The 11,496-nt window shown below is 35.6% G+C and overlaps 1 protein-coding gene across 5 annotated transcripts; it reads right to left on the bottom strand.

Annotated features, from left to right (window-relative positions):
• Positions 1–457: 457 nt before the first annotated feature.
• Positions 458–8,446, bottom strand: LOC142524430 (F-box/kelch-repeat protein SKIP11-like). 5 transcript variants are annotated; one of them, XR_012814889.1, is made up of 2 exons: positions 5,901–8,062; positions 458–587 (listed from the first exon to the last, which is right to left on the bottom strand). XR_012814889.1 is itself a non-coding variant. In XM_075628429.1 (2 exons), the coding sequence occupies exon 2, from the start codon at positions 7,301–7,303 to the stop codon at positions 5,978–5,980; it is 1,326 nt and encodes a 441-aa protein (XP_075484544.1). In that variant the 5' UTR covers positions 7,304–7,378; positions 8,069–8,446; the 3' UTR covers positions 5,749–5,977. The 5 variants fall into 5 exon arrangements, 3 of the variants coding, with proteins under 3 accessions (XP_075484544.1, XP_075484545.1, XP_075484546.1); XR_012814890.1 differs by lacking the exon at positions 458–587 and adding an exon at positions 4,856–5,013; XM_075628429.1 differs by lacking the exon at positions 458–587 and adding an exon at positions 8,069–8,446 and having other exon boundaries at positions 5,749–7,378.
• Positions 8,447–11,496: the final 3,050 nt, after the last annotated feature.

Here is an 11,496-nt window from a genome sequence, read left to right as displayed (position 1 = left end):
TTGAACGACGATGAACACCACGCCACAGTTCACCATCTTGAAAGAACATTAATCGTAAATGCTTAAATTACAGTGTATGTGTCCCTTCATATACCATGACGCCCAAAAGAAAAACACGAAAGATAGAAAGAAGACAGTTTTTATGTGAATGTTTTAACCACTTGCAACGTCATGATAAACCCAGCACCAGAACTGAAATGTCCAGTACTACTCGTTTTTCTTAAAAAGTATTAGAATTTTTTTTTCATAATTCATTCGGCCAAAACACAAACATTTAAAATATGAATATTTTGCACAATTTAAAAATAAACCAACCAGCTATTATTTGAAAATCCAATATAAATTAATTCAAAGCATAAAGTCCTAAATGTCAACCAACCTAAACTAACATTATTTCAAAAATAAACTTAAATCTTACATAATCTCAAAACCTCTCAAAAGCATCATAATAATAAAATCTTTAAGTAATCATAAATCATAAACTTATTTTATTTGCGGAAAACTAACTACGATCATCGGGTTATGTGCACCTTCAGTCCAGCAAGATCAACCATCAAGACCTCCTTTAACATCAATCTCATACTCACCTGCATCGATTACACCTAATGAGTCTATTGACTCATCAAACCTTAATAATGATAACAAGTAATACATATAGATTCACAATCAACAGTGAAAATACTTTACTTAAAATAGCTTTTCATGAACATAAACTATAATATTTTTCTTTCAGCATAACATATCATATTTCCTTTCATCATATACGTATACATTTTCATTTTTATTGAATTCATATCCACAATTGTGACTTTCGTATTAGTATAGTTCGATGGATCAATCTACGTATTACCACGGTAGCGGGTGGCGAGGACATCAGCGAGACTCTCACCAGTCAACTGAGTTTTGGCCTCACATATTATTGTATCATCTTATTAGTCACAATTAATTCACCTCCTTCAAGTCTTCATATTTCCATCACTAATAAAAATTCATGCACATATAAATCATTTTTCTTTTAAACCAAGCATGCAACATGTCTTTTAGCATTAACGTTTCATTATAAAATTTTATAAACATTTTAACATTATTTACAGCATTCAGGGCACTGCCAGGACGTCTAACATTTTTCAGGTGTAAAATGACTGTTTTGCCCCTGAAACCATAACTTTCCATATTTATCCTTATACCTTGAAACGACGACCCAAATCATTCCAAACTTAACATATTACCTTAAAATACACCCATAAATATTTCTTAGATGTAAACTTTAGCTTCTCGACTAATTTCTCAATTTGTTTTTAAACTTAGACGTACATCCTGGTTTTGAATCATATTGATTCGAAACTTAACCAAACTTAAAGCATAGCTTAATAGCACCTAGTTATACCATATACAAACCAAATCAAGCCAAGCAAGACCATAGACCAGCCTAGGAACCTTCTGAAATTTTCTCCACAAAACCCTAGCCCTAGTTGGTTTGATCCCTAGCTTGCCTCGACTCCAGCCCCTTAGCCACAATGTCCAGGCCTTAGTTGACCCTCCTAGGACCTAAACCGAACCCATAACCTACTGCTGGACAGAACCTAGCAGCCCTAGAAGCCAACACCCTCAACCCATCACTCTCCAAGGCATGCACGGCCATGCTTTGCGTCCGGCCCCTTGCCCTTTGAACCAACACTTGTGTAGCCAGCCTAGGACCATCCTACAGCCCCCTTAAGTCTCCTGGACGTGCTCTAACAGTAGCTAAGTGTCATGCTTCTCAAGGACTCCTAGTTGAAAGCCTAGCCTACAAGGATTCTATTTTCGTGCAAACCTTTGCCCCTGCTGATGCAGCCCTCGTCTAGGCATCTATGGACCCTTAACATGTTGGAAAAATGTCTATCCAAGTTACCCTACCATGGCAGGCTCTTTGTGCATAATTACCATAAGTTTTAAATCACAAAAACATGAGTTGTATACATGTATGCCCATAAAAACGAAAATATATTATGTTTATCATGTTTATACATACAAGCATGTATCAAACATATAATATGGTATGAAAGATGAGAAAAATGAGATTAAGACGTGTCTTTACATATATTATGCTCGAAAATCTACTTGTGATACGACTTACGAGAGACGTCGACGGAGAAGGCCTTGCTGAATTTTTCTTTCAAAAGTCGTGAGTTTCCTTTTCCAAATTCGTGTAGTGTGTGTTGCTTGGCTGATGGAAGAGTCCTTGTGTTTTTTAAGAGAGGTGGGGTGAGTGGTATGTATTTTACGTTTAGGGTTTTAAGGCTTAGTATTTTATATATAACACAAAGTGCAAGCTTGAACCCATTAACCTAGTATAATAGCCTTATTAAGCCCATTAGTAAATATTAAAAATATTTTTTTTAAGAAAAATTTGTGAAAATAATAGTCGAGTTCTCAAAAAGTCCATATTTTCATGAAAAATTGAATACCGATTTAAAATACGACTCAGCGTATAAAACACCTCATTTTCAAAAATTATATTTAAAATACACCACACATTAAACAATTAAAAATAATTATTTAATAAAAATATTTTCCCTTATACGTTCCTGGATATCTGTTACCCGATCACGACTCGAATAACTTTTAAAATACAGTTTTATGCATACTAATACAAAACCCTATTTTAAACATGTAATCATGCACACCATAATTAATTCATGCCATTAAAACCATTTAGTTAGTCATTTTCAATTTTTCCTAAATTTGCATACAGTTAAATTACGTTATCGTATTTTGGACCTTACAATTTCTCCCTCCCTTAAATGAGATTTTGTCATCGAAATTAAAACTTACCGAATAACTTCGGGTAGCGACTCCTCATGTCCCTCTCAGTTTCCCAAGTAGCCTCTTTCTCCGAGTGATTTAGCCACTTGACTTTGACGATTTGAATAACTTTGTTTCGGATTCTTTTTTCTTGTCTACCCAAAATTTGTATAGGTCTTTCCTTGTATGACATATTTGGAGTCAATTGCAGTGGTTCGTAATTTATTACATGAGATGAGTTCGACATGTACTTTCGCAGTATCAAGATATAGAACATATTGTGTACTTCAGCTAGCATCGGTGGCAGCGCCACTCTATAGGCTAATGTTCCAATCCTCTTCAAAATTTCAAATGGTCCTATGAACCTCGGACTGAGCTTGCATTTCTTGCCAAATCTCATAACACCCTTCATAGGTGCTATTTTTACAAATACGTGGTCGCCTACGGCAAACTCTAGCTCTCTTCGTTGCTTGTCGGCTTAGCTCTTTTGTCGGCTTTGTGCAATCTTCATCCTATCTCGGATTTTGACTACTAGCTCCGTTGTTTGCTTGATCAAATCCGGACCAAATTCCTCTCTTTCACCAACCTCGTTCCAATGTATAGGTGATCTAGACTTCCTTCCATAAAGTGTCTCATAAGGAGCCATTCCTATAGACAATTGGTAACTATTGTTATAGGTTAACTCCATTAGAGATAATTTCGGTTCCTAACTTCCTCGAAAATCAATCACATAAGCTCGGAGTAGATCCTCCAAGATTTGAATCACCCTTTCAGACTGACCATCGGTTTGAGGATTGAATGTTGTACTGAATAACAACTTTGTCCCCATTGCTGCATATAGACTCTTCCAGAAAGATGACTGTGAACCTTGGGTCTCGATCAGAAACCATAGACATAGGAGTCCCATGTAGTCGGACAATCTCTCGAATATACAGCTCTGCATACTGTGTCATGGTGAATGTCATCTTGATAGGTAGAAAATGTGCTGCTTTCGTAAGACGATCAACTATCACCTATATGGCATTGTATCCCTTGATAGTTCTCGACAGTCCCACAACAAAATCCATAGTAATATTTTCCCATTTCCACTCGGGAATAAGAAGTTGCTTAAGCTTCTCGGCTGGCCTCTGATGCTCAGCCTTAACTTGTTGGCATGTCAAACACTCGGACACAACACGTAAGATGTCTCATTTCATGCCCGACCACCAATATAATAACTGCAGATCCTTGTACATCTTCGTGCTTCCAGGATGGATTGAGTACGGCGTATTGTGAGCTTCCTTCATAATAACCTCTCGCAGTGAATCGCCACTAGGAACCCATAGTCGATCAGGAGAAACAAGAGCTACAACCGCCTTGTACTAATGCTTCAGTCTTGCTGGATGACTATCGAGCGGCAGTCCGAGACCTCTCAATTAACCAACACCATTCAGCGACTACCTCGCAGGAGACATGGCAACCACCGCTCGAAGGAACAGTAAGAATTGACGTGGATGCGAGCTTCAATACAGCAGCCAACGTCTGTGGGCTGGGTGGAGTGATCCGAGGCAATGATGGTACTATGGTGATCGCGTTTGGACTTACTATTCCTAAAAACCGGACACAGTCGTCATGGGAGAATTGTTTGCGATACGAGAAGGCTTACGTCTTGCTAAAGAGAAAGGATTCCACGATATTTGTCTCTGCTCCGATTCACTTCTGGCCGTGCAAGCAGTTACGTCACCAACAAGTGATTTGAGTTACGTCGGGTCTTGTGCTCAAGAGATCCGTTGTTCGTGTCTTGATTGTACTAATGCTACATTATTGCATGTTAGGAGATCGGCCAATGAGGTGGCTCATTTTTTATCTAAATTTGCAATTTCTTCCCCTGCACCATTCGAATGGGTGCCTGGGAATTCTCCCCTATGGGTGGACCAACTTGTAATGCAGGATCATCATCAATAAAGATTACAAGTTTTTTGTCAAAAAAAAACCATTTAATTAATCATTTCTATTTTCCCTAAATTTACATTTAGTTAGATTACGTATTTGGATGTTACAAAAACAATCAATTTATTAGGTGCGAAAGCATCAGCACATGCAGGACAAAACGAACGCGATCGCGTTGAAGTTGATGTTTGTATGCATGACATGTAACAATCTTTAGCATGCTGATTTATTTCTTATACTAAAGATGACACGGCTTTGGGGGAAACTGGTAGCATTAGAACTGGAGGGGGAAACGGAAACCTGTATCCAAGCTAATTTTTTATGATAAAGATTGGTTTTGGTAAAGTAAGAAGCACTTCAAATCATGTCCTTGTAAATGCCTAACAATTGCTTACTGCAGCAGATTCGAATAGCAGGGCGATGCCATACTATTCATGAAGAACGACATCATCTAAAAGAAAATGAGAGTCCCTCGTAGTTATTAACCACTCCCCCATGTAGCACATAACATCACACCCCCTTAGAGAAGCTAAAGTTTCACGTCAGCCAACTAGCCATTTTCCGGTCGCTTATACATCAGTAATCAGTGGTTCGGTGCAGGGACCTTAATCTGGCCCATAATGCGAAAACACATCAATGTTAGACCACCAACAACTTGAACCCTAAAGACTAACCATCTATGCAAGATACCCCGAACTTACTAGCCATTCTATATTTGCTTGTGGAGCCGAAGGACAATATCAAATATTATAGATGAAAAATGTGAACCAAAAGACAAAGTACAATGAAGGAGAAATATATCAAAAAATGATTTGTTCCCGCATATCCTAACATTAATTAGAGTAGTTACACAAATCAAGTTACAAATAGACACGATAGGATATTAATTTCTGGATGATACCAAGAAAATTTGGAACCAATTAAAATCTGAACACTAATAGACACCCAACTCCCCTTCAAGGTATAAACCTGTTTCTGTTCATATATGTGCCATAATCGAAATCTCATTGTGTTACTAAAATGGGAGAAGACAACTCAAAGAAATAAAACATTTGAATAAATTTTAATTATCATACTCAAGATAACCTGAGAAAACATTCAATTGATCTCGAGTAAAATCAGATAATCCTCTATCCCCCTACGATGCCAAAAGATAAAAACAAAAAATAAAAGTTTGGATAAATTACCCATTAGCAAGAAGCTGGTTGTATATATGAGCTTGAAACAACATATTGATACAAATGGTGCCTTCGTCTGTAAATATTCAGCACCCCATCACAGCACAATTATAAACGAAACTTCCCGATCTTTTTCGGCCAAGCAAATCCCATTGAGGCGGTCCTTCGCTAGGAACCCATGAATTAACTTCAATAAACCCTTCACCTGCATTTTGGAGGCCCCCAATCACAATTAGCCGATCACCACATGCCCTAAAAGCTAAACCCCAACCATACATAGAGTCCATTCGTTCCGGTAATCTTCCTACTGTAACCCAAACCCGTTCAATCTTGTCGTATTTTCTCACCTCCATATCAGCATGATCTGCTGCATATAGCTCATTATTTACAACAGCAATCAGTGGTGGTGCTTCTGATGTTGCAGGCATATCATCCCTTGCAGCCCGCACAGGGGACATGTTCGGGATTTCAGTCCAAATCCCGGTTTCCAAATCATATTCCTCACCAGACGTGAGAAGCTTTGAATCAGCTCCTCCAACCCCTCCAACGACATAAAATTTACCATCCATGAACACCCCAGAACACATTTTTCGTGATCGGTTCATGTTTCGGAGTGTTGTCCACGTTTCCAAATCGGAATTATATAATTCTGCAGAACTAAAGATGTTATTACGCGAATCACAGCCACCAGCCAATATCGCGATTTCTCCGAGACTGGCAGAACCGAACAAACATCGAGGTGAGTTCATACTCATCCCTGTAGTCCAAGTGTTCGTTAACAAACTATATCGATAAATCACGTGCGACATAAGATCCCTACCGAAAACAAGAAGCTCGGTTCCAACAGCCAAAGATTCCTTATCTGAAAACACGAAACAATCATTTGGATCCATTCTTGGCAACTGCATCCAGCGACGGCTACTAGGGTCAAAGGCTTCCCATTCGAGCAGCTGGCATGAAAAATAAACCCAATGCTCAACCACACCGTTTTGCCTCCTCAATCTATACAGATCACCGCTTCTAATAAGTGAGCGGAAACTCCCGTTCAAGGATGCAATAACTCCATAATCAGCTCTAGAACACTTAATGAGGCAACTGATGGAGTTGTCACGACCAATGGCAGCAATTAATGAACTTGAATCAGAATTATCACCAGCATGTCGTCGACTGCTGGATTGGTTCCAAAGGGTATTTAAAATCCCACCAATCGATAATGTGGTGTCAATCAGATCTACCGAAAGTTTCGACTTCTTCCTTACAGCTATTTCTTCCTCTTCATTTGTCTCCAACATTCTATTGTTCTGCTGAACCTCAACTTTCTCGAGCCGGTAATTCAGGCAAGGCCAACTGCCTTCTCGATCATAAGTCATCGGATAATCCCTCGAAACCAAGCAAGCACGGTCTTCCAACATGTCTTACAGATCCAAACCAAAAGGGAGAACTATTTTTCTGCTAAAACCAATCCAAATGCTTCTTCCTATTGTGCACTGCAATATATTCGCAAGCATAGACCAGAATCTTAGATATCCTACCATAAAAAGGATTAAACAGCATACAAAAGTTCAGAAACGAAATCAGAAAAAAAAAATCTACCAAGATTCTTGTATTATTCATCACTACAAGTTCCATATTAGCTTTTCGAACAACATTTATAAAGCCTAAGAAACCGATTAGATTGGGGGGGGGGAACCGAGGACGGCAAGTTTACACCACCGACCAGAACTGATCCAAATCCAATAAACAATATTAAGAGATAAATGCTGATCAAAACAGGAAAAAAGCGATCTTTGCACAAAAACAACGACAAAAACCAGCCAAAAAAGCTTTTGAAACATAGAAACCGCAAAAATTAGGGAAACCCAGATTCAAGAAGACCTCAAAACACAGCGAGAATAACGGCTTTCAATCAACGGAAACATGCATAAATCCAGAAAAGCGGTACAGATAGATCCCCAAAATTCAGATCAAACAAAAACCCAGCTACCAAAACTCGAAAAAAATAATCAATCACACCTAGAGCTTCAATCTTTCATTGGTTTTGCAATCAACAACCCAGATTAGATCTATCGCCACAGTCCCCCAAAAAATAAAAGAATAATAATCTGAAGTCACAACAAAAAGAAAGCAAAATAACTCAATAATTGACTAAAAAATTCTTAATCACAGGGAACACTTACATATGTATGTTGGATAAGAACAAAGAAAAGAAAGATTTGTATTTAAATACAACCACCCTTTCTTTCTCTTCCCCCCTTTACAGGTATCTATGCATGTATTCTCTTGTGTTTTGTGTGTTTCTTTCTTTTGCCTTTATTTCTCTTGTTTTAAGCTTTATTCATATATATATGTGTGTGTATATATATGTTTACATATATACGTAATACATATGTATCTGTGTGTGTGGGTTGGGTTTGAAAGTGAAGAGCAAGAACTGCTGTTTCGATCTTGGTTATGTAGTAAGAGAGATCCTTCGGATTCTCACGGCAGATCAAGCAAAGGCTTCGGGCTTTGGGGCATATAATCTTTAGGAGGACCCCTTTTTCTTCTGTTTATCTGTATTTACCAATTTTGTGAATAAAAGCATATCTAACATTTTATTTAAACAAAATTCCATTTTTTGCGTGGCAAGGTTATACAATTGTTGACAAGTCACCAATGGCAATTTTTCGTGCCCCGCTTATTTATATTTGTACAATATTTTTTAAATTTCATTTGTTTTTTATTTAAACGATAATTATAAGAAATGGTGAGAGACCATATTGTAATTTTGATATATGAATTGAAAAAATAAATAAATAAAAAAGTGGAAAAAAGAACATAGTAGGAATTAAAACATATAAATTAATGTTTAAGAAAAAGAGACTCTATCCGTTAAGCTACATGTTATTTACATTAAAGTTTTAATACTTTATTAATATATATAATTATTAAAACATATTATGACACCAAAAATTAATTATTCTAATGATCTCAAACTTAATAATCGTTTTTATCTGTAATATTTTTGGTATTAATGGATTATATGTACCATATTATGACACCATGATGTTGATTCTGTCTTTATATATTTTAATATAATATAGGTTAGATGTATGCAACTTCATGATATGATTGCTACCGTAGTTTAGTGGTATTTGATTAAATATTCTTTTATTTCTGATTATTATTTTTTAAATCATTATTCGAAATGATTGATATATATAGTAATAAATAGAAAATCATATTATTTTTCGTGATCTACAAATGATCTTGTTTTTAAAAACTTTATTCTAGTAAAACTTTTGGAAACGATAGTGATAATAAAAGAAATATTGTACATGTAAATAGAAGTTTATTTTGTAATTGATTAAAACAATATCAATATTTTCTACTTTGAAGTGGAGAAATCCCTATAATTGAAACACCAAAATAAAGATTGTATTTGCAATTTTGGTGGTCTAAAAAGACAAATATATAATAGAAAAATGATTTCACCAAAATTGTTTTTTTTTTTCTAAAGAGATTTCTCCTTTTATATATATATATATATATTATAATATCGATTCAATCTATAAAACTAGATTTTTGTAAATGATTTGGAAAATGAATTCAAATTTATCAAATATTATGGAAACCCATACAGTAAGAAAAACTCTTAATAACATATCTTTGGTTATGAAAATAAAGGATTTTGCTCTAAATTATTATTGGACTCTATACTTAATAACAAGATGGTGCAGTGCAATAACTATTTTTATTGGGTGAACAATTGAAATTTGACGTTTGAGTTATTGTATGATTTAAATATTATAGTAACATTATTAATCAAAACGTGACGTTTGAGTTGTTATACAATTTGAAATATTGGAGTTGCATCGTTATCGTCTAGTATACATTTTGTTAAAAAATCAAAACTTATCCCTTCATTTGGTATTAGAGTCAAAACCACGCAAGTATAATTATAGAGAAAATTATTGTTGGGTGCGGTAATTGACACTGCTAGAGAGCAAGTGAAGCTTCGTGTTCAGGGGCATGTATAGTTTAAAATATTAAAATTATATTGTTATTATCAATTATAATTTTGGTAAAACGACAAATGAATGATCTTACGACTGCAAGTTGAATTCATGTCGCTTTCAAATTTAGTCATATATGCATTAGTGTGCAAAGACGAGAGCATGCACCAAGAGAAAAGTTTAATAGTTCAAATGACTGTATTCGAAACTTAGTACACAATGTTTTTAATGTGTATTGTGCCCTATATATGAGTACCTGAATCAAAGGAAATTCTGTTTAAGATCCACGGTCGATCATGGAGTAATTGGAGGCAATAAAATAGCTGTGGACCACACCTTTACAGCTTCTTCGTCGTGGCGGAACGTCCACCGGAGCCCGCCGAAAGTCGGCGTGACACGTGTGCCTGTGCTGGATTGGAGAGTGAGGCTTGGACAGCTGGATTCCTAATCCTGCACAATTAAGGAATAATCACCACTCAGTTAAAATACTCTCAGTTATTTTATTATTTGGAATTAATAAATCTGGGTTGTTGGGTATTTATTTTTAAAAAATAAAATAAAATAAAGAATCGTAAAATTTTATACCGAAAGGGAATATTAATTGATATTAAACTTTGTTACAAAAAAAATATATATATATATAATATTTCTACTACATATAAACAAATATGATACCTTATTATAATCCATTCTCTCGACTAGTAATCGTGTTACACATTACGCGTATTCATAAAATATAGAAATACAATCGATAGAATTTTATAAAATTTTAGAATAACTTTTCGGTTTTGGTTTTAAAAAAATTGAGCCAAAATCAAGGATTCGTGATTCGGTATCAGTTCCGAATACTAAAACCAAGAAATCGGAACCAAGCTAAGTGGAATCATGCACGACTATAATTTTATAGAACCCTAATCGAAAGTGTAAATTAGTATGAAGTTTTAAGATTTTGAAATGTATATACAACTTAATTTATATAAATTAAATTTAATCCCGATTATTTTGTTCAATACATAATTAAATATTATTAATATTTTTTGTTAAGATTGACACTTAGACCTAAGTCAACCCCAAAAGCTAGCTCAAGGGGGAAGGATTGTCCAAGCCCATATATACAACTCCCAGGTTATTTATCCAACCGATGTGGGACAATTGATACACCCCTTTCACGCCCAGGAATGAACATCTGGAGTGTGGATTTTACAAATGACCCAATTATGGGCAGAACAGGTGGCCTAATTATAGGCAGTCCAACACATAACGGTGGAACCCGGACTCTGATACCATGCTAAGATTGGCACTTGGACCTAACAGAACCCCAAAAACTAGCTCAAGGGGGGAGAATTATCCAAGCCCATATATATAACTCTCAGGTTATTTATCCAACCGACAGTTAATATTTTTAATTTTAATTAATTTGATAAACTCCCAAGTTGTATCCTTTTTTTTTATTGATCTTTAAAATTTAATGGAATAAATTTCATTTTATCTCGATTCTAACGAGATTTAAATTGTTAGAATTAAAACTAAAATTATATCTAAGTGGTTTGGTTTCGATTCCACATAAATGAAATGGTCGGTTTTAGGACTGCGGGGATACATAGTTTTGA

The sequence above is a fragment of the Primulina tabacum genome, chromosome 14 (genome assembly GCF_025594145.1).
Source record: "Primulina tabacum isolate GXHZ01 chromosome 14, ASM2559414v2, whole genome shotgun sequence".
In the NCBI taxonomy this organism is placed as follows: domain Eukaryota; kingdom Viridiplantae; phylum Streptophyta; class Magnoliopsida; order Lamiales; family Gesneriaceae; genus Primulina; species Primulina tabacum.
This window is presented reverse-complemented; position numbering and strand designations above follow the sequence as displayed.

Bases quoted from the DNA above. Each gene is read 5' to 3' on its own strand.
- LOC142524430 (XM_075628429.1), bottom strand. From the start codon at position 7,303: ATGTTGGAAGACCGTGCTTGCTTGGTTTCGAGGGATTATCCGATGACT.